The sequence below is a fragment of the Piliocolobus tephrosceles genome, chromosome 4 (genome assembly GCF_002776525.5).
Source record: "Piliocolobus tephrosceles isolate RC106 chromosome 4, ASM277652v3, whole genome shotgun sequence".
NCBI lineage: Eukaryota > Metazoa > Chordata > Mammalia > Primates > Cercopithecidae > Piliocolobus > Piliocolobus tephrosceles.
Genome location: NC_045437.1, coordinates 99191289 through 99218077, shown reverse-complemented (window position 1 = coordinate 99218077; position 26789 = coordinate 99191289). Strand labels below are relative to the sequence as shown.

Below are 26789 nucleotides of genomic sequence, written 5' to 3'. Positions count from 1 at the left end.
ATGTAATGGCCTTCTTTGTCTCTTTTGATCTTTGATGGTTTAAAGTCTGTTTTATCAGAGACTAGGATTGCAACCCCTGCTTTTTTTTTGTTCTCCATTTGCTTGGTAGATCTTCCTCCATCCCTTTATTTTGAGCCTATGTATGTCTCTGCATGTGAGATGGGTCTCCTGAATACAGCAGACTGATGGGTCTTGACTCTTTATCCAGTTTGCCAGTCTGTGTCTTTTAATTGGAGCATTTAGTCCATTTACATGTAAGGTTAATATTGTTTTGTGTGAATTTGATCCTGCCATTATGATATTAACTGGTTATTTTGCTCATTAGTTGATGCAGTTTCTTCCTAGCCTCGATGGTCTTTACATTTTGGCATGTTTTTGCAATGGCTGGTACCGGTTGTTCCTTTCCATGTTTAGGGCTTCCTTCAGTGTCTCTTGTAAGGCAGTCCTGGTGGTGACAAAATCTCTAAGCATTTGCTTATCTGCAAAGAATTTTATTTCTCCTTCACTTATGAAACTTAGTTTGGCTGGATATGAAATTCTGGGTTTAAAATTCTTTTCTTTAAGAACGTTGAATATTGGCCCCCACTCTCTTCTGGCTTGTAGAGTTTCTGCCGAGAGATCTGCTGTCAGTCTGATGGGTTCCCTTTGTGGGTAACCCGACCTTTCTCTCTGGCTGCCCTTAAGATTTTTTCCTTCATTTCAACTTTGGTGAATCTGGCAATTATGTGTCTTGGAGTTGCTCTTCTGGAGGAGTATCTTTGTGGCGTTCTCTGTATTTCCTGAATTTGAATGTTGGCCTGCCCTGCTAGGTTGGGGAAGTTCTCCTGGATGATATCCTGAAGAGTGTTTTCCAATTTGGTTCCATTTTCCCCCTCACTTTCAGGCACACCAATCAGACGTAGATTTGGTCTTTTTACGTAATCCCATACTTCTTGCAGGCTTTGTTCATTTCTTTTTCTTCTTTTTTCTTTTGGTTTCTCTTCTCGCTTCATTTCATTCATTTGATCCTCCATCGCTGATACTCTTTCTTCCAGTTGATCGAGTTGGTTACTGAAGCTTGTGCATTTGTCACGTATTTCTCGTGTCATGGTTTTCATCTCTGTCATTTCGTTTATGACCTTCTCTGCATTAATTAGTCTAGCTGTCAATTCTTCCACTCTTTTTTCAAGATTTTTAGTTTCTTTGCGCTGGGTACATAATTCCTCCTTTAGCTCTGAGAGGTTTGATGGACTGAAGCCTTCTTCTCTCATCTTGTCAAAGTCATTCTCTGACCAACTTTGATCCGTTGCTGCTGATGGGCTGTGCTCCTTTGCAGGGGGAGATGCGCTCTTATTTTTTGAATTTCCAGCTTTTCTGCCCTGCTTTTTCCCCATCTTTGTGGTTTCATCTGTCTCTGGTCTTTGATGATGGTGACGTACTGATGGGGTTTTGGTATAGGTGTCCTTCCTGTTTGATAGTTTTCCTTCTGACAGTCAGGACCCTCAGCTATAGGTCTGTTGGAGATTGCTTGAGGTCCACTCCAGACCCTGTTTGCCTGGGTATCAGCAGCAGAGGTTGCAGAAGATAGAATATTGCTGAACAGCGAGTGCACCTGTCTGATTCTTGCTTTGGAAGCTTCCTCTCAGGGGTGTACTCCACCCTGTGAGGTGTGGGGTGTCAGACTGCCCCTAGTGGGGGATGTCTCCCAGTTAGGCTACTCAGGGGTCAGGGACCCACTTGAGCAGGCAGCCTGCCCCTTCTCAGATCTCAACCTCCGTGTTGGGAGATCCACTGCTCTCTTCAAAGCTGTCAGACAGAGTCGTTCATGTCTGCACAGGCCTCTGCTGTTTCCCCTGTTATTTTTTAGCTATGCGCTGTCCCCAGAGGCGGAGTCTACAGAGACAGGCAGGTTTCCTTGAGCTGCTGTGAGCTCCACCCAGTTCGAGCTTCCCAGCGGCTTTGTTTACCTACTTAAGCCTCAGCGATGGCGGGCGCCCCTCCCCCAGCCTCGCTGCTGCCTTGTGGTTAGATTGCCACAGACTGCTGTGTTAGCAAGGAGGGAGGCTCTGTGGGCATGGGACCCTCCCGGCCGGGTATGGGATATATTCTCCTGGTGTGCCGGTGTGCTTACAGCGCAGTATTGGGGTGGGAGTTACCCAATTTTCCAGGTGTTGTGTGTCTCAGTTCCCCTGGCTAGGAAAAGAGACTCCCTTCCCCCTTGTGCTTCCCAGGTGAGGCGATGCCTCGCCCTGCTTCAGCTCTTGCTGGTCAGGCTGCAGCAGCTGACCAGCACCGATTGTCCAGCACTCCCGAGTGAGATGACCCCAGTACCTCAGTTGAAAATGCAGAAATCACCAGTGTTCTGTGTCACTCACGCTGGGAGATGGAGACTGGAGCTGTTCCTATTCGGCCATCTTGCTCCGCCCCTCTATCATGTCTCTTTGAAGTTCTCTTGGCTATGACAATATCTCAGTCTTTCCTTGTTTTTGATGACCTTACAGTTATTAGGAGTACTGGCCAGTTGTTCTGTAAGATGTCCCACTATAGAAAATTGCCTAATGTTTTTATCATGATTAAACTGGGGTTTTAGTTTTTTAAAGGAAGACCCAGAGGTAAAGTATCATTTTCAAAACATCATATCAAGGGAATATACTATCCTTGTGAGTGACTGCTTTTGAATTTGACTTTGATCACCTGGCTGAGGTAGCATTTGCGAGGGTTCTCCCCTGTACTCATTGTCTTTTGCTTGTTTTGGTTATTCTTCTGTCATTTTTTTTTTTTTTTTTTTGAGATGGAATCTGGCTCTGTCACCTGGGCTGGAGTGCAGTGGTGCGATCTTGGCTCACTGCAAGCTCTGCCTCCTGGGTTCATGCCATTCTCCTGCCTCAGCCTCCCAAGTAACTGGGACTACAGGCGCCTGCCACCATGCCCAGCTAATTTTTTGTATTTTTAGTAGAAACGGTGTTTCACCACATTAGCCAGGATGGTCTCAATCTCCTGATTTCGTTATCCACCCACCTCAGCCTCCCAAAGTGCTGGGATTATCGGTGTGAACCACCACGCCTGGCCCTTCTCTTACTCTTTTATCTTTTTTTAATACACACTGTAATAACATAGTGTTCTTTTCCAATTTATCAATTTGCTTATAATTGTCTCTAGTCTGAAGATTATCCTGAGATTTGAGTTTTTAAGAATTATATTTTTTAATATTCAGGTTTCTTATTTTTTATTCACTTTTTTATTATCTCCTCTATTTTTCTTCTTTATTTATACAAACACTTTCATTTTTATGTCATTGTTCAACTCCCACTTATGAGTAAGAATATGTGATGTTTGGTTTCCTATTCCTGTGTTAGTTTGATGAGAATGATGGTTTCCAGCTTCATCCAAGTCCCTGCAAAAGACATGAACTCAATCTTCTGTATGGCTACATAGTAGTCCATGGTGTATATGTGCCACATTTTCTTTATCCAGTCTATCATTGATGGGCATTTGGGTTGCTTCCAAGTCTTTGCTATTGTAAATAGTGCTGCAATAAACATACATGTATATGTGTCTCTATAGTAGAATGATTTATAATCCTTTGGATGTATATGCAGTAATGGGATTGCTGAGTCAGATAGTATTTCTGGTTCTAGACCCTTGAGGAAGCACCACACTGTCTTCCACAATGGTTGAACTAATTTACACTCCCACCAACAGTGTAAAAGCATTTCTATTTCTCCACAGCCTCTCCAGCACCTGTTGTTTCCTGACATTTTAATGATTGCCTTTCTAACTGGAGTGAGATGGTATCTTATTGTGGTTTTGATTTGCATTGCTCTAATAACCAGTCATTATGAGCTTTTTTTCATATGTTTGTTGACCACATAGATGTCTTCTTTTGAGAAATGTCTGTTCTCATCCTTTGCCCAGTTTTTGATGGGGTTGTTTGTTTTTTTTCTTGTAAATTTGTTTAAGTTCCTTGTAGAGTCTGGATATTAACCCTTTGTCAGATAGATAGATTGCAAAAATTTTCTCCCATTCTGTAGGTTGCCTGTTCACTCTGATGATAGTTTATTTTGCTGTGCAGAAGTTCTTTAGTTTAATTAGATTCCATTTGTCAATTTTGGCTTTTATTGCCTTTGCTTTTAGTGTTTTAGTCATAAAGTCTTTGCCCATGCCTATGTGCTAAATGGTATTGCCTGGGTTTTCTTCTAGGGTTTTTATGGTTTTAGGTTTTATATTTAAGTCTTATATCAATCTTGAGTTAATTTTTGTATAATGTGTAAGGAAGGGATCCAGTTTCAGTTTTCTGCATATGGCTAGTCAATTTTCCCAGCACCATTTATAAAATAGGGAATCATTTCCCCATTGCTTGTTTTCATCAGGTTTGTTGAAGACCAGATTGTTGTAGATGTTTGGTGTTATTTCTGAGTCCTTTGTTCTGTTCCATTGGCCTATATGTCTGTTTTGGTACCAGTCCCATGCTGTTTTGGTTACTGTAGCCTTGTAGGATAGTTTGAAGTCATGTTCCATGATGCTTCCAGCTTTGTTCATTTGGCTTAGGATTGTCTTGGCTATATGTGCTCTTTTTGTTTCCATATGAAGTTTAAAGTAGTTTTTTTTTTTTTCCTAATTCTGTGAATGAAGTCAATGGCAGTTTGATGGGAATAGCTTAAATCTATAAATTACTTTGACAGTATGGCCATTTTCACAATATCAATTCTTCCTATCCATGAGAATGGAATGTTTTTCCATTTGTTTCTGTCCTCTCTTATTTCCTTGAGCAGTGGTTTGTAGTTCTCCTTGAAGAAGTTCTTCACATCTGTCGTAAGTTGTATTCCTAGGTATTTTATTCTCTTTGTAGCAGTTGTGAATGGGAGTTCACTCACGATTTAGTACTTTGTCTATTAATGGTGTATAAGAATGCGTGTGATTTTTGCACATTTATTTTGTATCCTGAGACTTTGTCAAAGTTCCTTGTCCTCTTAAGGAGATTTTGGGCTGAGACGATGGGGTTTTCTAAATATACAATCATGTCATCTGCAAACAGAAACAACTTGACTTCCTCTCTTCCTATTTGAATACACTTTATTTCTTTCTCTTGCCTGATCACCCTGGCCAGAACTTCCAATACTATGCTGCATAGGAGTGGTGCGAGAGGGCGTCCTTGTCTTGTGCCAGTTTTCAAAGGGAATGCTTCCTGCTTTTGCCCATTCAGTATGATATTGGCTGTGGGTTTATCATAAGAATTTTGAGATATGCTCCATCAATACCTAGTTTATTGAATGCTTTTAGCATGAAGGGGTGTTAAATTTTATTGAAAGGATTTTCTGCATCTATTGAGATAATCATGTGGTTTTTGTCATTGGTTCTGTTTTTGTGATGGATTACATTTATTGATTTGTGTATGTTGAACCAGTCTTGCATCCCAGGGATGAAGGTGACTTGATTATGGTGGATAAGCTTTCTAGTGTGCTGCTTGATTTGATGTGCCAGGATTTTCACAACACTGTTCATCAGGGATATTGGTCTGAAATTTCTTTGTTGTTGTGTCTATGCCAGGTTTTGGTATCAGGATGATGCTGGCCTCATAAACTCAGTTAGGGAGGAGTCCCTATTTTTATATTGTTTGGAATAGTTTCAGAAGGAATGGAACAAGCTCTTGTTTGTACCTCTTGTAGAATTTGGCTGTCAATCCATCTGATCCTGTGCTTTTCTTCATTGGTAGGCTACTAATTACTGCCTCATTTTCAGAACTTGTTACTGGCCTATTCAGGGATTCGACTTCTTCCTGGTTTAATCTTGGGAAGGTGTATGTGTCCAGGAATTTATCCATTTATTCTTGATTTTCTACTTTATTTACATGGAAGTGTTTATGGTACTTTCTGACAGTAGTCTGCATTTTTGTTAGATCAGTAGTGACACCATTTTATCATTTTTTATTGTGTCTATTTGATTCTTCCCTCTTTTCTTTTTTACTAGTCTGGCTAGCGGTCTATCTAGTGTGTTAATCCTTTCAAAAAACTAGCTCCTTGATTCACTGATTTTTTGAAGGGCTTTTCGTGTCTCTGTCTCCTTCAGTTCTGCTCTGATCTTAGTTATTTCTTGTCTTCTGCTAGCTTTTGAACTTGTTTGCTCTTGCTTCTCTAGTTCTTTTAATTGTGATGTTAGGGTGTCAATTTTAGATCTTTCCCACTTTCTCCTTTGGGCATTTAGTGCTATAAATTTTTCTCTAAACACTGCTTTAGCTGTGTCCCAGAGATTCTGGTACCCTGTCTTTGTTGTTATTGGTTTTAAAGAACTTATTTATTTCTGCCTTAATTTTATTATTTACCCAGTAGTCAATAAGGTGCAGGTTGTTCAGTTTTGATGCAGTTATAGTTATGCAGTTTTGAGTGAGTTTCTTGACGGAGTCTCACTCTGTCACCCAGACTGGAGTGCAATGGCCCAATCTCGGCTCACTGCAAGCTCCGCCCCCCGGGTTCATACCATTCTCCTGCCTCAGCCTCCCAAGTAGCTGGGACTACAGGCACCTGCCACCACGCCTGGCTAAGTTTTTGTATTTTTAGTAGAGATGGGGTTTCACTGAGTTAGCCAGGATGCAGGATGGTCTCGATCTCCTGACCTTGAGATCCGCAAACCTCAGCCTCCCAAAGTGCTGGGATTACAGGCATGAGCCACTGCGCCGTGCCTAATTCTGAGTTCTAATTTGGTTGCACTTTGGTCTGAGCGACTGTTTGTTATGATTTCTGTTCTTTTACATTTTCTGAGGAGTGTTTTACTTCTAGTTATGTGGTCAATTTTAGATACGTGCTATGTGGTGCTGAGAATAATGCATATTCTGTTGATTTGGGGTGAAGGGTTCTGTAGTTGTCTATTAGATCAGCTTGGTCCAGAGCTAAGTTCAATTCCTGAATATCCTTGTTAATTTTCTATCTGGTTGATCTGTCTAATATTGACAGTGGGGTGTTAAAGTGTCCCACTATTATTGTGTTGGAGTCTGAGTCTCTTCGTAGGTCTCTAAGAACTTGCTTTATGAATCTGTGTGCTCTTGTATTGGGTGCATACATATTTAGGAGAGTTAGTTCTTGTTGCATTGATCCCTTTACCAATATGTAATGCCCTTCTTTGTCTTTTTTAATCTTTATTGGTTTAAAGTCTGTTTATTCAGAGACTAGGATTGCAATTACTGCTTTTTTTTTTCTTTCCATTTGCTTGGTAAATATTCCTCTATCCCTTTATTTTGAACCTGTGCATGTCTTTGCTCGTGAGATGGGTCTCATGAATACAGCACACTGATGGATCTTGACTCTTTATCCAATTTGCCATTCTGTATCTTTTAATTTGGGTATTTAGCCCATTTAAATTTAAAGTTAATATTGTTATGTGTGAATTTGATTCTGTCATCATAATGCTAACTGGTTATTTTGCACATCAGTTGATGGAGTTTCTTCATAGTGTTATTGGTCATTATATTTTGGTGTTTCTGAAGTGGCTGGTACCAGATTTTCATTCCCATATTTAGTGCTTCCTGCAGGAGCTCTTGGAAGGCAGGCCTGGTGGTGACAAAATCCTTCAGCATTTGCTTGTCTGTAAAGAATTTTATTTCTCCTTCACTTATGAAGCTTAGTTTGGCTGGATATGAAATTCTGGTTTGAAAATTCTTTTCTTTAAGAATGTTGAATATTGGCTCCCACTCTCTTCTGGCTTGTAGGTTTCTGCAGAGAGATCTGCTCTTAGTCTAATGGGCTTCCCATGGTAGGTAATCTGACCTTTCTCTCTAGCTACCTTAACATTTTTTTGCTTTGTTTCAACCTTGATGAATCTGGCGATTATGTGTCTTGGGGTTGCTCTTCTCATGGAGTATCTTAGTGGTGTTCTCTGTATTTCCTGAATTTGAATGTTGGCCTGTCTTGCTAGGTTGGGGAAGTTTTCCTGGATAATATCCTGAAGTGTGTTTTCCAACTTGGACTCATTCTCTCCATCACTTTCAGGTACACCAATCATAGGTTTGGTCTTTCCATATAGTCCCATATTTCTTTGAGGCATTCATTCCTTTTTATTCTTTTTTCTCTAATCTTGTCTTCATGCTTTATATCATTAAGTTGTTCTTCAACCTCTGATATCCTTTCTTCCACTTGATCAATTCAGCTATTGTTACTAGTGTATGCTTCACAAAGTTCTCATGCTGTGTTTTTCAGCTCCATCACATCATTTATGTTCTTCTCTAAACTAATTATTCAGTTAGCAGCTCCTGTAACCATTTATCAAGGTTTTCAGCTTCCTTGCATTGGGTTAGAACATGCTTCTTTAGCTCAGAGGAGTTTGTTATTACCCACCTTCTGAAGCTTACTTCTGTCAATTCATGAAACTCATTTTTTGTCCATTGGTGTTCCCTTGCTGGTGAGGAGTTGTGATCCTTTGGAGGAGAAGAGGCATTCTGGTTTGGGAATTTTCAGACTTTTTGCACTGGTTTTTCCTCATCTTTGTGGGTTTATCTACCTTTGATCTTTGATGCTGATGACCTTTGGATGGGGTTTTTGTGTGGGCATCTTTTTTATTGATGTTGATGTTATTGCTTTCTGTTTGTTAGTTTTTCTTCTAACAGTAAGGCTCCTCTTCTACAGGTCTGCTGGAGTTTGCTGGAGGTCCACTCCAGAACCTGTTTGCTTGGGCATCACCAGTGGAGACTGCAGAGCAGCAGAGATTGCTGCCTGCTCCTTTTCTGGAAGCTTTGTCCCAGAGGGACACCTGCCAAATGCCAGCAGGAGCTCTCTTGTATGAAGTGTCTGCTGACCCCTGCTGGGAGGTGTCTTCCAGTCAAGAGGCATGGGAGTCAGGGACCCACTTGAGGAAGCAGTCATTCCCTTAGTGGAGCTTGAGCACTGTGCTGGGAGATCTGCTGCTCTCTTCCGAGGCAGCAGAGAGGAATGTTTAAGTGTGCTGAAGCTGCACCCACAGCTGCCCCTTCCCCCAGGTGCTCTGTCCCAGGGAGATGGGAGTTTTATCTGTAAGCCCCAGACTGGGGCTGCTGCCTTTCTTTCAAGGATGCCCTGCCCAGTGAGGAGGAATCAAGAGAGGCAGTCTGGCTACAGTGGCTTTGCCCCACTCTGGTGGGTTCCACCAGTCCAAATTTCCCATCGACTCTGTTTACACTGTGAGGGGAAAACTGTGTACTCAAGCCTCAGTAATGGCAGATGCCCCTCCCCCCACCAACCTCGAGCATCTTAGGTTGACTTCAGACTGCTGTGCTTGCAGCAAGAATTTCAAGCTAGTGGATCTTAGCTTTCTAGGCTCCATGGGAGTGGGATCTGCTGAGCAAGACCATTTGGCTCCCTGACTTCAGCCCCCTTTCCAGGGGAGTGAACAGTTCTGTCACACTGGGGTTCCAGGTGTCACTGGGGTGTGAAAAAAAAAAAGCTCCTGCAGCTAGCTCATTGTCTGCCCAAATGGTGGCCCAGTTTTGTGCTTGAAACCCAGGGCTCTGGTGGTCTAGGCACCCCAGGGATTCTCCTCATCTGCACGTTGCCAAAACCATGGGAAAAGCATAGTATCTGGGCTGGATAGCACCATCCCTCATGGCACAATCCCTCATGGCACAGTCCCTCACGACTTCACTTGGATAGGGGAGGGAGTTCCCCAGCCCCTTCTGCTTCTTGGGTGAGATGATTCCCCACCCTGCTTCTGCTCAGCCTCCATGGGCTACACCCACTGTCTAATGAGTCCCGGTGAGATGAACCAGGTACCTCAGTTGGAAATGCTGAAATCACTCGCCTTCTGCGTTGGTCTCTCTGGGAGCTGCCGACTGGAGCTCTTTATGTCATTTATCTTTCTAAGCATTCTAAAATTGTTTATTTTCAAGTCTTTGTCAGACACTTTTATAAATTTAGTCTAGTGTTAATGGGATTTATTTTGTTTTAATCCTATGTTTTTATTGTTAAATTCATATTTAGATCTAACATTACTATATATTTGGATTAGAGGGAATTGCATCAATGTATGAATTTGCTGTGCTATCTCATCTGATTATTTTCTGACTATCTTTCTCCTCCTCCTCCTTCTCCTCCCCCTCTTTTTTCTCTTTCTTTTGCTTACTTGTTGCTAATTCCTTACTCTTGAATAGAAAACAATGTCTTATAATGGTTCTTCTAGCATCCCACTTTGTTGTGAGATTATTAATATTGGACGTCCATTTGTAGAACTAATGGGTGGCTTCATTCAATTCTTGTTAACAAATCTCTGTGAACTTTTGTCAGTATAATCCTGTCTGTTGTGATAAGCTATAAATCCAGGACGCTTGTTAATAATAGCTCTCAATAAGACAGCTCTCATCTTCCGTTTTGCGTGGAACGGTTTGTCCTTGATAACATTACTATAAAGGACCAAAACTTCACCATCACTGCCCTAAAGTCAATAGGCCTATGGCTTCAGTCCTACTGACAGGTTTTTGTTTCCATTAAGGTTCGGGTTTGCCAAGATACTTAGCATAACTGTACATTTTCTGTCTTTTAGTTTAAATACATGTTTGCTATACGTTTAGAGCAAAGGAAATTGTACCAATGTATGTATTATCTGTACTATCAGCTGATTCTTTTTAATTGTGTTTTTCTCCTCCTCTTTTTTAGAACTTGTTTTAATTCCAGGAGGTGCACTTGGCCAGCTTCTGGGAGGTGTCATTGTTTACACATTAGAAATGTCTCGTAAAGACCTTATGAGATTTATAATGGCTACATCTGTGGTATCACTGATATTGCTCATGTTGACTACTTTTGTAAGCTGTAATCCAGTGCAGTTTGCTGGGATCAATGAAGATTATGATGGGTAAATATAATCTTGTATATTAGACTTTTACATCAAAATCCTATAGCATACTCCTCAGGCAATTAATAATTATCTATCTGGAAACCCTTACATGTTCATAGAATTATTGGAATTATTGAACACATACAAGAAATATAAAGTACAGTTTAAACTTTCATAGTAAGGCACAAATATTACAATGGTATCTTTTTATATGACTGTTTATGCATTCAAAAAGTAATGAAGAAAAAACACATTGAAGAGGTTCAGAACCTAGAAATAAAATTTTGTATTAGAGTGAGTAGCAACTAGGAGACAGTACTAACTGTCTGTGCAAAGCCAGTCTTACCTTGTGTTTCTGAGTTGGTTTGTCTGCCTTCTTATAGATATCAAAGAATGGAACTAAAGTTCATCTGAAGATATGTATGGGTAATATCTCCTTTAAGCTAAACATGCCAAAATTCAAAGAACTAGGCAGAGTTTGATATTAAATACTAAAGAACAAAACTGGACTTGGAAACCAAAGCACTGAACAAGTAAAATAAGAGTTTAAGACTTCTACTTCCAGCAACAATGGATTAGCTTATGGAAGATCAATCGTCCCACTGAGAATAACTAGAAAAGCTGAATACAGTTTTAAAATATTTGGTAAAAGGAATCAAAGAGTTATTTAGGCAACTAGGAATTTAAAGACCAAAATCCTGGGAAAAGGCAAACCATGGAGAGGAGGGGCAACTTTTTGCAGTCACTTTTTCCCTGAGGATGTTTGCTGATTCTGGATATTGGCAGGAAGCTGAGAATTTGGATGAAGAGTTTGGGCAAAATCATCTAGTAAGATTACAGGAATTTTAATAGCATATTAGTCTAAAGAGAAAAAAATTAGGACATAGAAAGGCCATGGTATCAGAGAGAAGAGAAAGGTAAACAAATAATGCAACACTCTGCCGGCTTATAACTCAAGAAATTTGCTATATTATGAAGCTAGGAGGCTAAAATCAAGCAGAAATCCCATGAAAATCAGGGAAGAATTCCAGTCATATTATGATGCTCTGTAGATAGGAGATAAAGTTTAGAGCATGCTGGGTGAAAGAATCCTGGTAAATCCTGGTCCTCGATTAACATACAGATGTTAATTATACAAAGGCTAGGACCTAGGAACAGGGGCCTTTCTAAAGTACTATGGCCTGGCCAGGAGTTAATTTGGTCTCTAATTGGGTTAGTGTGGTCAGCCAACAAGCTGTGTCATAGAGAGATAATATGATCCAAAACTATAAAATATAAAAGATAAGTGAACTTCATATCAGTAGCAATAATTATCCAACAGAAAATGGAGAGAAAATAGAATTAACAAAAATAAACAAAACATCAATGAATTGAACAACTTCAGGTGGCCATTGTATGTGTAACTGAAGTCCCCAAAGGAGCGCATCTGGAGAAAGAAAAATATTTCGAGATATTATGGCCAAAATTTTTCAAATTTTATGTAAAACTAAACTATAAACATGTTAAAAACTCAGCAAAACTTTGGTACAAGAAACATGAAAAAAATTACACCATAGTTCTTTGTAGGTTCTGGATATTAGCCCTTTGTCAGATGAGTAGATGGCAAAAATTTTCTCCCATTCTGTAGGTTGCGTGTTCACTCTGATGGTAGTTTCTTTTGCTATGCAGAAGCTCTTTAGTTTAATTAGATCCCATTTGTCAATTTTGGCTTTTGTTGCAGTTGCTTTTGGTGTTTTAGACATGAAGTCCTTCCCATGCCTATGTCCTGAATGGTATTACTTAGGTTTTCTTCTAGAGTTTTTATGGTATTAGGTCTAACATTTAAGTCTCTAATCCATCTTGAATTAATTTTCGTAAAAGGAGTAAGGAAAGGATCCAGTTTCAGCTTTCTACTTATGGCTAGCCAATTTTCCCAGGACCATTTATTAAATAGGGAATCCTTTCCACATTTCTTGTTTTTCTCAGGTTTTTCAATAGTGATGTTGAGCATTTATCATATATCTGTTGGCTGTTTTTGTTTTCTTTTGAAAAATGTCTATTCATATCATTTGCCCCTTTTCAGTGAAACTATTTGTGGGGGTTTTTGTTTAGCTGTTTGAGTTCCTTATACATTCTGGATATTAGTCTCTGTTGGATGGATAGCTTGAAAATATTTTCTCTGAAACTGCAGGTTGTTTGTTCACTCTGTGGGTTATATCTTTTGCTGTGCAAAAGCTTTTTAGTTTAATTAAGTCCCATTTGTGTATTTTTGTTTGGTTGCTGGTGCTTTTGAGGTATCAATCATGAATTCTTTGCCTAGACCAATGTCTGGAAGAATTTTCCCTATGTTTTCTTCTGGTATTTCTAGAGTTTGGAGACTTCTATTAAAGTCTTTAACCCACATTGAGTGCTTTTTGTATAGGGTGACAGACAGAGGTCCATTTTCATTCTCTTATACATAACAATCCAATTTTCCCAGCATGATATATTGAAAAGGGTGTCCTTTCCCCAAATGTATGTCCCAGTTAACTTTGTCAAAGATCAGTTGGCTGTAAATATGTGGCTTTTCTTCTGGGTTTTCTGTTCTATTTCACTGATATATGGGTCTATTTTTGCACCAGTACAATGCTGTTTTGGTTACTGTAGCCTTAAAGTGTAATTTGAAATTGGATAATGTGATACCTCCAATTTTGTTCCTTTTGCTTAGAATTACATTTGCTATTTGGGCTTCTAGTTTGGCTTGTATGTGCATTTTAGGATTTAAAAAAATTCTATAAAAAATGATGCTGATATTTTGATAGGGATTTTATTGAATATGTAGATTGCTTTGGGCAGTAAAATCATTTTAACAAGATTAATTCTTCTGATCCATGAGCATGGAAAGTTTTTCCATTTGTTTGTGTCATCAGCAATTACTTTCTTGTAGTTTTCTTCTCTTATAGAAATCTGTCACCTTCTTAGTTTAATATATTCCTAGGCATTTTACTTTTTGGACCTATCGTAAACAGGCTTGCCTTTTTATTTTATTTATTTATTTATTTTGAGATGGAGTTTTACTCTTTTTGCCCAGGCTGCAGTGCAGTGGTACAATCTCAGCTCTCTGCAACCTCCACCTTCCTGGTTCAAGCAATTCTCCTGCCTCAGCTTCCCAAGTAGCTGGGACTACAGGTGTATGCTGCCATGCCTGGCTAATTTTTTGTATTTTAAGTAGAGATGGGGTTTCACTGTGTTGCCTAGGCTGGTCGGAAACTCCTGAGTTCAGGCAATCCGCCTGCCCCAACCTCCTGAAGTGCTAGCATCACAGGCACAAGCCATCGTGCCCGGCCTGGCTTGCCTTTTTAATTTTGTTCTCAACTAGATTTTTATTGGTGTATAAAAATGTTACTAATTTTGTATGTTAATTTTCTACACTGAAACCTTACTGGATTCATTTATCAAATCTAAGAGATTTTTGATGGAGTCTTTAGGTTTTTCTAGATCTAAGATTGTATCATCAATGATCAGAGATAATTTGACTTTCTCTTTTCCAGTTTGGAAGCCTTTTATTTCTTTTCCTTTCCTGGTTGCTCTGGCTAGGACTTCCAGTACTATTTTGAACAGGACTGCTAAAAGTGGGCAATTTTGTCTTGTTCCAATAATTTTAATATATTATGCTGGATAATTAGATGTCTATATGCAAATGAACTTTAATTCACATCTTGTACCACATAAAATTATTAGTTCAAAATGGATTATAGATGAAAATATAAAATATAAAACTCCAAAAATATAAGAGAAAATATTTTTGATTTTGCATTTGGCAAGTATCTTTTAGATGTGACACCAAACACATAATCCAAAAAAAAAAAAAAAAAAAAAGAATTGATAAATTGAAACTTGTCAAAAATTTAAAAACTACTGTTTGAAAGAACTTGTTTGTGGTATGAAAAAGCAAGCCATATAATGTGCAAAACTATTGGAAAATCATATATCTAACAAAAAAATTACTTCCAGAATATTAAAAAATAAGCAATCCAACAAAATGAGCAAATGATTGGAACAGATATTTAATAAAAAATGCAGATTGAAAATAAATACATGGAAAGATTATCAACATCATTTCTCACTAGCAAAATGCCTATTAAAACCCAAAATATGAAACTACTACACCCCTGTTAAAATGTCTAACATTTTTTTAAAAACAGACTATACCAAGTGTTGGTGAGGAGAACAAATGAAACTCTTATACACTGCTGATGGAAATGTGAAATATCACAACAGTTCTGAAAAACCGACAGTTTCTTAAAAAGTTAAGTTAACCTACCGCATGATGCAAACATTCTATTTCTTAATATTTATCCAAGAGACATGGAAGCATATGACCATACAGAGACCAAATAAAGACCAGCTGCATGAAAGAAGCCAAAGAAACTTGACATATTGTATGATTCTATTTCATAAACTCTTAGGAAATTCAAACAAATGAATAGTAGCAGAAAGTAGATTAGTGTATGCCAGGGAGTGGGGAAATTATAAAGGCGCACAAGGAAACTTTTGGGGTTTTATTATTATTATTATATTTGTTATAAATAAACTTTTGATTATTATGTTTGTTGGCATGATTTTGGTGATGATTTCACAAGTGTATAGATATATCAAAAATGTTCAAATTTTAATCTTAGTATGTGCAGTCTATTGTACCTCAGACCTCAGTAAAGCTGTTAAAAAAAGAAATTATTTCAATAAGCATATTTTATGGATCTCACTGATATCTTGACATTTTCTTCAATAATTATAAAATAATGGTAATATGATTACATTCAATCTTGTTTCTATAGAGAAGGGCAGTTGAGAAACCTCACGGCTCCTTGCAATGAAAAATGTAGATGCTCATCTTCAGTTTATTCTTCTATATGTGGAAGAGATGATATTGAATACTTTTCTCCCTGCTTTGCAGGGTGTACGTATTCTAAAGCACTAACCCGAGAAAAGGTAATTATTTTTTATAATTATTATGTATTGTTATACATTTATATTTTCATATTATAATTATTATTTTGTATGCTTCTTCCTCTTTAGTGAAATGTTCGACTTGTAAATGCTATTAACATTTTTCTTCCAACTCTCTATAAAATCTATTTTTTCTTGTTTTCCCCTTTGAAGTGTTAAAGACAAGAAAATAAAATTTGTTTTTCTTTTTGGTGTGTGTTTATTTTTTGAGACACTTTCTTCACTGAAAAATTAATAATGATAAAGAAATTATTTTAACTATATCACATTGATATGAAAAAAATACAATCCAAGCTGGATTCATTATTATATATTCATTTTATATAATTTATTATTATACTCATTTTTTCTTTGATTTTAAAGTGCTTTAAAATTAAAATATGTTGTGTGGCCCTGAATATGTTACAGATTCTAGGCATTGTGTCTGTTGTCCCAAATGGATAGCAGCCCTGTCATTATTACATACAAAATAAAGTCTTTTTAGTATGGTTTCAAAGCCTTTCACAATTGGGTAACTGTCCATATTTTAAATCTCAGCTAAAATTCCATTTTTTCATTACATTATTTTTAATTTCCCTCAATTTATATATCCAACAATTTCTTATGCATTTGAATATAAATATTTTGAGGAAAATTTCTTAAATTAACTGAACTTTTCCTAAGTAATTATAATTACACACATACACCACCTTCCACACACACACACACACACAGATTCTTTGCCATGTAAAATACCTTGAATTTATCATTAATGTTTCATTTCTAAATAATACATAGCAGGCTTAATATAAAGACATTTTGAAATAAAACTAACGAGTCTCCCTGCAGTTATTGATTTAATTTTTATTTTATGATAAGAGATTTTGTTTATGACTATTTTTCTGAAAGATTGTTTCCTGTCTTCAATACTCACAGACATACTACAATTGTGCTTGCATTAAATATGGATTAATAACTGTAGATCAAGAAGGTGATGTCATTGATGCCAGATCTGGGAAATGTGATGCAAAGTGCTATAAATTACCTTTGTTCATTGCTTTTATCTTTTCTATGCTTGTATATTCTGGTTTTTCTGGTGTACCAATCGTCTTGACCATCACGCGGTATGTATATATTATTCATTATTATTGTTTGTTTAATATATAAGAAAAGTAATTTTGGAAAGATTTTAGAATATTGTAGCAAATAATTTCCTCTGTGTTTCATGGTAGCAAATGCAGAGGGAAAGTTGTTAAACTGTCACAATTCATGTGTATGATTATTTCTCTTTTAACTAGTTTATTTGCATAGAGTATGTAAAAATCACATTGTTTAACTTTAACTTAATGTATTTACCTAATTTAACACACATAGAAACATTATAAATGTAGGAAAAAATATTAATTTTAACACAGATTTGATTATAATGTTGACTCATTATAATTGGTTATAGGAATTTATTAACTATTTACATCCATATTGGTTAATTTGACTATAAGAAAACATGAGTGTCATCAACAAAGGAGCATAATAACTTTTAGAATTTCAGTGTGTAACTTTTATTGTTATTCTAAACATAACCAACATTTATCATTTATGTGTTCTTCCTAAATATATGAAATCCATTTAATATTCATTTGTATCATAGTGCAGAATAATTTTTTGTTATTTTCAATTTCTTTTTTCAAGACGCTAACAAAAAACTTTAAGGCATGAAGAGCCTGCATAGGCTGACCAGGAAACAAAGAGAGGAAAATGGTAATTTATATCTCAGTTGATTTGGAAGTACTATAAGATCTATTCCAGAAAATGAATTATAAAGAAATGATTTCTCATAATACAAGCAGGCTGGAGGCAAGACCTTAGCAGGAAAAGTGAGCAGTGAAAGTGAAGCCAAAAAATGTGTGAAATATCCTGGCAAAAAGTTTGCTATGACAGGATAGCATGATGATGAATGAGACGAAGAGATTTGAGCTAGGTAAGGGCCCAACTCACATTAACATGACCTTCTTTGCCATGTTAACATGAATGTTGTTATTCTATGTACACACCTGGGAACCACTGAAAACTGCAAACCTCAGGAGTGAAAGTGATCAGATGGCATTTTAGATAGAATGCTTTGAAAAGAGTGTGAAAGATAGAGCTGAGGGGAAAACCTGGAGAAAAAGGAAAGCACTTAGAATTTGGTAGTGGTGGCCAGGCGTGGTGGCTCATGCCTATAATCCCAGAACTTTGGGAGACTGTTGAGGATGGATCACTTGAGGTCAGGAATTCGAGACCAGCCTGACCAACACGGTGAAACCCCGTCTCTACTAAAAATACAAAAATTAGCCAGGTGTTGTGACGACGCCTATAATCCCAGTTACTCGGAAGGCTAAGGCAGGAAAATCACTTGAACCTGGGGCTGAGGCTGCAATGAGCCAAGATCTATGCCACTGCACTCCAGACTGTGTGCCAGAGTGAGATTCCAAAAAAAATAAATAAATAAATAAGAGGGTAAGGTTTATTAATTTGATATGCCTGGTACAAAATATGGAGAAATCTAGGATTATATCCAGACTTCTAGTTTGGAACTGAATGAATGATAATTCCATTAACTAAAATAGGAAATACAAGAAGAAAAGAAACCTCAGACTGAAGACAATCAGTACAATATTGAACATTTATGTGTTAATGTTCTTTGAAACATTCAATGTTTCCAGCAGTGAGATAAAAGAGATGATAGTAATATTCTAGAAGTTTAGTTCTGAATCTCACTTCTCTCCATAACTAGACAGAGATAAACAGAATAAAACACACACACACACACACACACACACACACACACACACACACACACTATAGTTTCAGTACAATTATGACATAGACCAAAGAAACGATGAAGTTGAAATTGCATATAAGTGTTGCCAAAATTTAAGTAGGACTGGAAACCAGCTTGTAGATTCAGAAGATGTTATAAGGAACAGAAAATATAGAGAGGATCCAAGGACTGACAGATCACATGTATCTCTAACATATATTTCTGCTCAGAAGGAGAGGGTTTGGTCTTGATATGGACCTTCTGGGAGCAGGACTTATGTAGATAAGTTGAGGAAGAATCTCTCAGGAAAGAATGAGAAGGAGACTTGAAAATTTCCCAGAAGGTCCAGACATGGCAGACCTCAAAAATAGCCAAGAAATACCCCTTCTGCAAATGAGTGCATATAACCTCTGAAAGCAAGAAATGTGAAGAGATTTTAGAAACCCTGGGCTGACAGTAAAAGCTCTTTTGAGCTAGGACAGATTTGGAGAGGCAGAAAAGTGTTACTACACATAGGAGTCATATTTAAGTCTACTATATCAATAGAAGAGATAACCTATAGATTCAAAGCTTGGCCCATGCTCCACCCCTGGAAACTTCCTCAAGTTTAAGAAAATGTATCTCATTCAAAAATGAGTAAGTAGAACAGGAAAAGATTCTGCCTATGTACAAAATTACAAATAACTGCTACAAATGAAATGAAAATTATCAAACATTACTATAGACAATGAAAACTCACGGCGGGGGTGGGGGGGTGGGGAGGAGAAGTTTCCGTGAATCAGATAAAAATATAAATGTAACTACATATGAGTTTAAACTTTAAAAGTGAAATAATCATGGCCACAGAACAGAAGAAAATAACTAGATCCTTTCTGAAACTCGTGTTGCAACTTAATCCACATGGTAACAGTATTAAGAGAGTAGGCAATCTGACTGTGGTATTTGAGAGGTGAAACTTTTGGGAGGCAATTAGGATTAGATGAGGTCATGAGGATGAAGTATTCATGGCTCTGGAAGAGGAGAAACAGAGACCTGAGCTAGCACACTCAGCCCCTTGGACATGGGATGCCCTGTACTGCCTTGGGGCCCTGCAGAGTACCCACCAGCCAGAAGGTATATATTGTGTTACATTTATATAAGATGTCACTATTGGAAGAAGTTGGGAGAAGATACACAGCATGCTTTGTACTATTTTTGCAATTTCCTGTGAGGCTATAACACTTTCAAAATAAAAGGAAACAACAAACCCCCCAACCACACGCAAATATCACACAAAAGCAGTCTGACTAGAGCAAAGAGCAAAGATGTTTCTTGTGTGATTGAATAGGAAAGCCAACACCACAAGTATATCAATTCTCCTTAAGTTAATTTATAATTTTAACATGATAATGAAAATACCAGTAGAATTGTGGAACTACATAACCTGATTCTAAAGTTCTTATGGAAATATAATAAGCAAGAGTAAGCTTGGGAATCTAAAACAGAGAAGCACAATGATTGATGCCTAGCTATGCCTAGCCCCATAAGATAAAAGGCACCATAAAACTCCCAATAATTAAAAAAAAAGTAGTGACTTATAAGCAAATAGTAAGTATAGAAATAAACCCCAACTCGTGGGAATTTAATATGCAATGAAAGCGAAATCTTAAACAAGTGCAGCAAAGATGGACTGTTGAAAAATGGTTCTGGTGTAACTTGATATATTTTTTTCCCCAAATTATTTCCATTTCGACCCAGCTCCTAAAGCTTACAATTTAAATTACTGTCTTTCTTATACTTTCAGTGTTTCTTTATGCATATACAAATAACTATAAATGTATATCTCTATATTTTATCCTTTCATCACAGGAGGTAGCAAACTATGTTCACCATTCTCTATTTTGATTTTTAATGTAACAGTATATTCTTAATATCTCTTTTCACATAAACATAGAGATCCTCTCTATTTATTTTTTACGGTTGCATAATATTGTGTTGCTCAGAAGTGCAATCATTTATTCAACCAGTCTGTTCCCTCACATTTAGTGTTTTCTCAGGTTTTTATTATCTGTTATCTATATGGTATTACATTATATACTACATATATGGTATTGTATGTAATATGATATAGATAACCTTACAGAAATAAATTTACCTATTTGCAGATAAACAGAGGATAGGAATATAAGCAAGCACATTTCTCCAGTATGCCTTCTTTACATTGTTTTGCTTTCCAAAGCATGTAACGATATTACAAATTCAACAAAGTTTAATCTTTAAAAGTTCAATAAAAGTCAAAGCTAACCACATTAATTATTAAATTATTGTCAAATAAGTGATAATTAAAGCCACGGAAATGGGATAGCATTCAATGATTTGCAACAGATCAATACTCATATAGAGGACAACTAGAAGGGTGGGTTAAATAATAAAAGTCAAAAAGAGGCAAAGGACTAAAAGGATCAAAATTCCAGAGAGAGCAGAAGCTTGCAGAGGTGAACTGGGCATCTAGAACTGCCCCTGAGGTACTTGCCAAATTCTTGGTGCAAGCTGGATGCTTGCAATCTGCACTAGGCCCAGGTTGGGGGTTACAAGTGGAAGACAAGCAAACTGGCAGAATTTTCCGTGATCACATGGGGCTAAGAATGACAAAATAATTTTTCTTCTTGAGAAATTTGTTGAAATCTGAAGCAGAGAAGGGCTTCAGTATAAACAGAAAAGAATCATGATTTATCTGTATCTTTCTATCAAGTGGCTCATTAAGAAAACTAGTTCTTCAACATTTTCCCTTCGTCTTCATTATTTTAACATATTTATGTCTCCTTAATTGTGGTAGTCACTGTGGATTCAAACAAGAGAGTGGAGGAACACTAAGGAAAAAAAGTGGAATAAAAGAGGAACACAAATGATCAGGTCTCTGCTCCTCTGATGGATGTTAGATGTAACAAGGTAGACAGAAAAAAAAATGTAGTTTTACTAATAAACATTTAATTATAATATTAAAATATACTCCAAACAAAATGTGGAAAAGCACAATGAGAAAATTACCTGATAGTCTAACTTATTCTGGGGATTCAGGGAGGGTGTTCCTGAAGAATTGCATTTGAACCAAACCCTGAAGGATGGAAGATAAATATTTCACACAGTGGGAACAACAGATGCAAAAAGTCTGGAGGGAGAAGTAGCTTTGTAAGCGTGTCGTATCATAGAATGTAGTGAGCAAGGAGGGTGATGGGGGCAAAAGTTGAGAGGTGGCTTGAAATAACACTGATTAGATCAGGCTGACCATTTTAAATTTTCTTTGCAATTCTAGATTTAATTCTTAGAACAATGGGAAGCCATTGAAGGATCCTAATGGGAGGCATTAGAATAATCAGAATTTCATCTTTAAAAATCATTTTCGTTCTTATATGGAGAATGCACAGAAGGGATAAGGGTGGTTATTAGGAGAAAAATTGTTTCATCTATTTCATGAAGCTATGGGCTTGAAATTGGGCAGTGGTATTAGAGATTAAAAAAAGATATGAAAAAAAATTTTTAATGGCAATATTGGATCTACTGATTAGGTGTGGTGAATGAGAAAAAAATGATCTTTTTGAAAATGGTTTTTCCCAAGATCTGGGCTTGAGAAGTGCGCAAACACAGGTTCCATTTTTTTTTTTTTTGAAACGAGGAGTTCTAGGGGAAGAACAAATTTTGTGCAAGACAGTGACTTACATTTAGAACTGATGTCTTACAAGAAAGATATGGACTAAAAATATAAATTTAGAGGCCATATAAAAGACAGTGAAAGCTTCCTTTTACATGTTGGGAGAGTATTGGCAATTTTTTTTGTTTGTTTATTTCATGAAATTCTTAACTACTCTATTATAGATTAGATTTAAACATCTTAATACTTACTTTTTTGTTAAAGCACAATAGTTTTTCATTAAAATCTTTGTTTCATGTACATATCTCTTAGTTATTTTTGTGCTATTCACTGAACTAATTTTGGAAAATCCTGGAAATTATTAATGTTTTCATCTTGTTTTGTATGTTAAAAAGGCGCTTGCAATCAAACTGAAGATACATAAATACTGCTTAATGATTATACTTATGAATAATGGTCAGCTATATATGTGCTTCAGATAGCTCCAATATCATATGACATAAAAGAAAATTACTTATGCTAAATAAAGGAGAACACTGAATTATAGTTAGGCAATATTTCCACTTTATATCAAAAACTACACTAAAGTGTGATTCTAAAACGTGACTTTTTAAAACTCTCTTTAGTGAATCTGCTCATAATGAAAGTGTAAATTATTTTTTATTTAAAAATTTAGTTATCATTTGAGAATTGGTTAATTTGTTTTTATTTTTCTAATAGTAATTATATGAGGAAGAAATACATATTTTTACCAGGTTGATATGGGTAGAATTACCTCACTTTTTGCAAAATATTACAAAATACTGTGTATATGCTATATTTTTATAAATAGAATCATGTTGGATGAAATATTGGTCATAATATAGTTTATTGTTCAGTTCGAAGGCATATAAAGTGTTGAGTTTATTTAAAATGTCCATTAATAATATAGTTCCTATTTTTTAACTTTTTTAAATGTTCAAGGATTATTTTTAATTGTATTTTTATTTATTTTCCAAACTCCTAATATGTACAGTTATACATTTTTTTCTTTTTTAAACAAATGTTTGGTTTGATCAGTAGAAAATACTGAGATCTTCCTTCTTTATATTTGGAAACGTTATTTTTCATTTATTTTAGCTTTTAAGTAGTGAGTGTAGTAGTCACAGGTCAAACACGAAAGGTACCCTCAAATTAGAACAATTTGAGTAAGGTTGACTGAAATGACTATTTAAAATGTAGGTAATGTGTAAGGATACCAAGTAATAGTGCTCTATCTCTGGTATCCTTCCACTTCAGGCCCGAAGAGAAACAAGGGCTGGGAAGGAAAAAGGAGTCCTGTAGAGAGGACTCCTTCACCCATGGAACAGGGTCAGTCTGGGTAACTGCTGAGAAGGAGTCTTTAAGTACAGATCTTGACCTCACTTTCCTCACTCATTCAGAAGTGTCCCAATCAGTAACCAGAAGACAAGAGAGCCCACTGATATAGTCCATTTACCTCAGACTCCCGGGGCAGAGAACAAGGTAGAAAAATGTGGAGAGTGAATCTCACAGGGGCAAAAAGAACTCTAGAATAATGGGTGTACATAACAGAATGAAAACTGGTAAGTATAAAATCTAGTGCTAAGTCTTTCCAGCAAAGGAATGGGAGCTGGGGAAGAGGATTTGGGCCATAAAAACCTTCTTTGGGAAGATCAAGGACCTTTGGAATTGGCTGGCCAGGGGCAGGATATGGAGAATTGGGGAGTTGTAGCCCTTTTAACAGGCCTGTCAATTGGCTAAAGATTCTTAGTACAACTGATGCACCAGAAAAAAAAAAAAAAAAATTAGTCTTGAATCTAGCATACATTATTAGTCCTAACAACAATGATGTGCTGATTATATCATTGCTATTTACTTTCAGGATTGTACCTGTCAAACTGCGTTCTCTGGCCTTGGGTGTATGCTATGTGGTTTTGAGAATATTTGGTATGGATTTTTAGCAACCTCTTATTACATCAAAATGGGTTTTTTTTTTTTTTGATATGTGTATATGTCTGCATGTGTGTTTAGTATTACAAATAAATAATAATAAATAACACAAAGCGAGTGAAAGGGGGAACTGCTCTGCAGAATTTAGGAGACAATGTAAAGAGGGAATACCTAATGCAAACCTCATTCTAATTATCAAATTATCAAATAAAATATGCATATTATATTTGATCAGAACAGACAACAAATTTGATTTGAAGTATAGTAATTATCTCATATGAGTGGTTTGGTAGGCTCATACAAAACATTTGTAATACTTTACATTGCTTGTGTGCTTCAGAAGTCACTAACCTAGACTAACATTTTTAGATGTTTTCATCACCAAAGACACTGAATCTAATGTTTTCAAAGATTTATTTGTTTCTAAGAACAAATAAATGTTGGAGGGTAATGTACTATTTTCTTTGATTTTCTTAAATAGCAAAAACTAGATTTCACATGCACATTATGACCATTTTAGAGCCTCTGATGTACTAAGTTCGTGGATTAAAGACTGAATGGCATACAATCAAAAAATGTAGAAAAATCTAAGTGTGACTCTGATAGGGATCAGAGTCATCATTCTATAGCTAGATCTAAATGAGTGATTAATATTAGCTTTTTTAGCTGGGAAAAATTAGATAATATTTTTGTTTTGGACAATGATTCACTAGATAAGAGATTTGTAATGGAAGAAGTAGCATAGGAAACAGTTGGTACCCAGGAAGTTTCCTGCATCGGAGAGGGAGCCAATGAAGTTGATGTGTTTTTGAATGGGAGAGGGAGAATAAGATGATATTAAGTATTATAGATATAAACTGTCTATAGATATTTTAGGGTTTTTCTGCCAGGTAATTTTAAGCAGATGATAGATGTTATTTGACTTACATTTAAAAGATAATCCTGGCTAGGCATAGTGCTCACATTTGTAATCCCAGTACTTTGGGAGGCTGAGGAGGGAGGATGGCTTGAGGCCAGGAGCTGGAGACCAGCCTCGGCAATATAACAAGACTGTCTCTAAAAATAATAATAATAATAATTTTTAAAAATAAAAAGTAAAAGGTAACTGTCGATAGAAGAAAAAATACAGGAGATAAATGTGGAGGAAAAGAAAAGGGAGGCTTTTGCTGAAGGCTAACAGTTACATTAAAGTGGATTCTAGGGTTTGTAGTACAAATAGAGAAAACAACATATCCAAAACATGTTTGGAGTTAATGTTACAAAGACATATGAAGGATTGAAAGAAGATGGTAAAAAATGGAAAAAAATGAATAGTAGTCAATTTTGTTTAACCTTGAACAATTGAAAAAAGAGTACTATCACTCACCAGGAAGAGTGAATCTAGATAATGCACGTTGGCAAAAATCAAGAGTCATTTAGGCGAGAAGGTCCTGATATTTGCTTAAGAAAGATGATCCACCATCAGAGTTTTTAGTTCTGAGAATCTGGGTCTGGTGTGTTTGGGGACAACTCCGTGTGTGTGTGTGTGTGTGTGCGCGCGTGTGTGTGTGTGACTGTTCACTTACTTTTGGTTGAAAGTAACATTGTTGCTGTGAAGATTTTGTCTGAGACTATGTAGAGGTTTCCCTCAGGCAGCACCGCTGGTCCTCTGGATCTGAGGTCATCTGAATCTGGGGCTACTATAAACAGGCCAGTGTATTTTCATTTTCAGTTATTTTTCTCAATGTCTTGGTAAATAACAGATATACATTTGCAAAGTCATTTTTCAGTCGTTGAAAATTTCACAATTAGAGATATTTGAAGACATACTAACTTCACAAAATCAGTATTTGGTATCTCTGTTTTAAGTACTTTCTCCTAAGTTTTTCACATAAAAGTCATTAAAAATATTGAGATGTCATTTAAATAGCAACATGTCAGCATTCTAAACAGATGCAAAACTACTAATTGTATCATAACTACAGGGATATTGATTGTTTTTGAAAACTCACGTTGTTTCCAGTGATTAACAATCCTATCTGTAAATAAATTATTAGATAATTTTAAGTGATATGTTTCCAATGATGATTCATCATTCATATACATTATGTGCGTGTGCATTACATATTTAAGAGAAAATAATTTGGATCCTGACCTATAGTGTTTTCACAAAGAATTTACAATCATTGCATTTTTCATAGGGACTATTCCTGGACCATCAATCTTTAAAATGTTAGGAGAAAATGCTTGTATTTTCCGGGATGTTAATGAATGTGGACACACAGGACGTTGTTGGATACATAACAAGACAAAAATAGCTTACCTATTGGTAGGAATATGTAAGTAATACTTATTAAAGAAATATAGAGAAATAAAATTATTTTTGAAACTTATGGTTGTTAATAGTAATGTAGAATTATAATTATAAACCATGAATTGAATAAGTACTTTTATGAGTAAAGGAGGCTTAGCCTGCACAATAGAGACCACATCTCTACAAATGAAATTTAAAAAAATAAAAAAATAGCCGAGTATGGTGTCACATACTTGTAGTCCCAGCTATTCAGAAGACTGAGGTGGGAGGATCTTTTGAGCCAGAGAGGTTGAGGCTACAGTGAGTCATCATTGTGCCAGCCTGCATGACAGAGTGAGACTCTCTGAAAAACAAAAGAAAAAGCCAAAAATAAAAAAAGGTTTACCTAGTTATATAGTAAATAT

General features: G+C 36.5%; 1 protein-coding gene across 1 annotated transcript in view; it reads left to right on the top strand.

Annotated features, from left to right (window-relative positions):
- SLCO6A1 (solute carrier organic anion transporter family member 6A1) overlaps nucleotides 1-26418 on the top strand; it is a 144462-nt gene extending 118044 nt beyond the window's left edge. Inside the window, exons 8-12 of the mRNA XM_026454255.1 lie at nucleotides 10590-10785; nucleotides 15564-15717; nucleotides 16651-16838; nucleotides 24025-24089; nucleotides 26273-26418. Coding sequence (XP_026310040.1) covers nucleotides 10590-10785; nucleotides 15564-15717; nucleotides 16651-16838; nucleotides 24025-24089; nucleotides 26273-26418 — 749 coding nt within the window. The remainder of the gene's footprint in view (nucleotides 1-10589; nucleotides 10786-15563; nucleotides 15718-16650; nucleotides 16839-24024; nucleotides 24090-26272) is intronic.
- The last annotated feature ends 371 nt before the right edge of the window (nucleotides 26419-26789 follow it).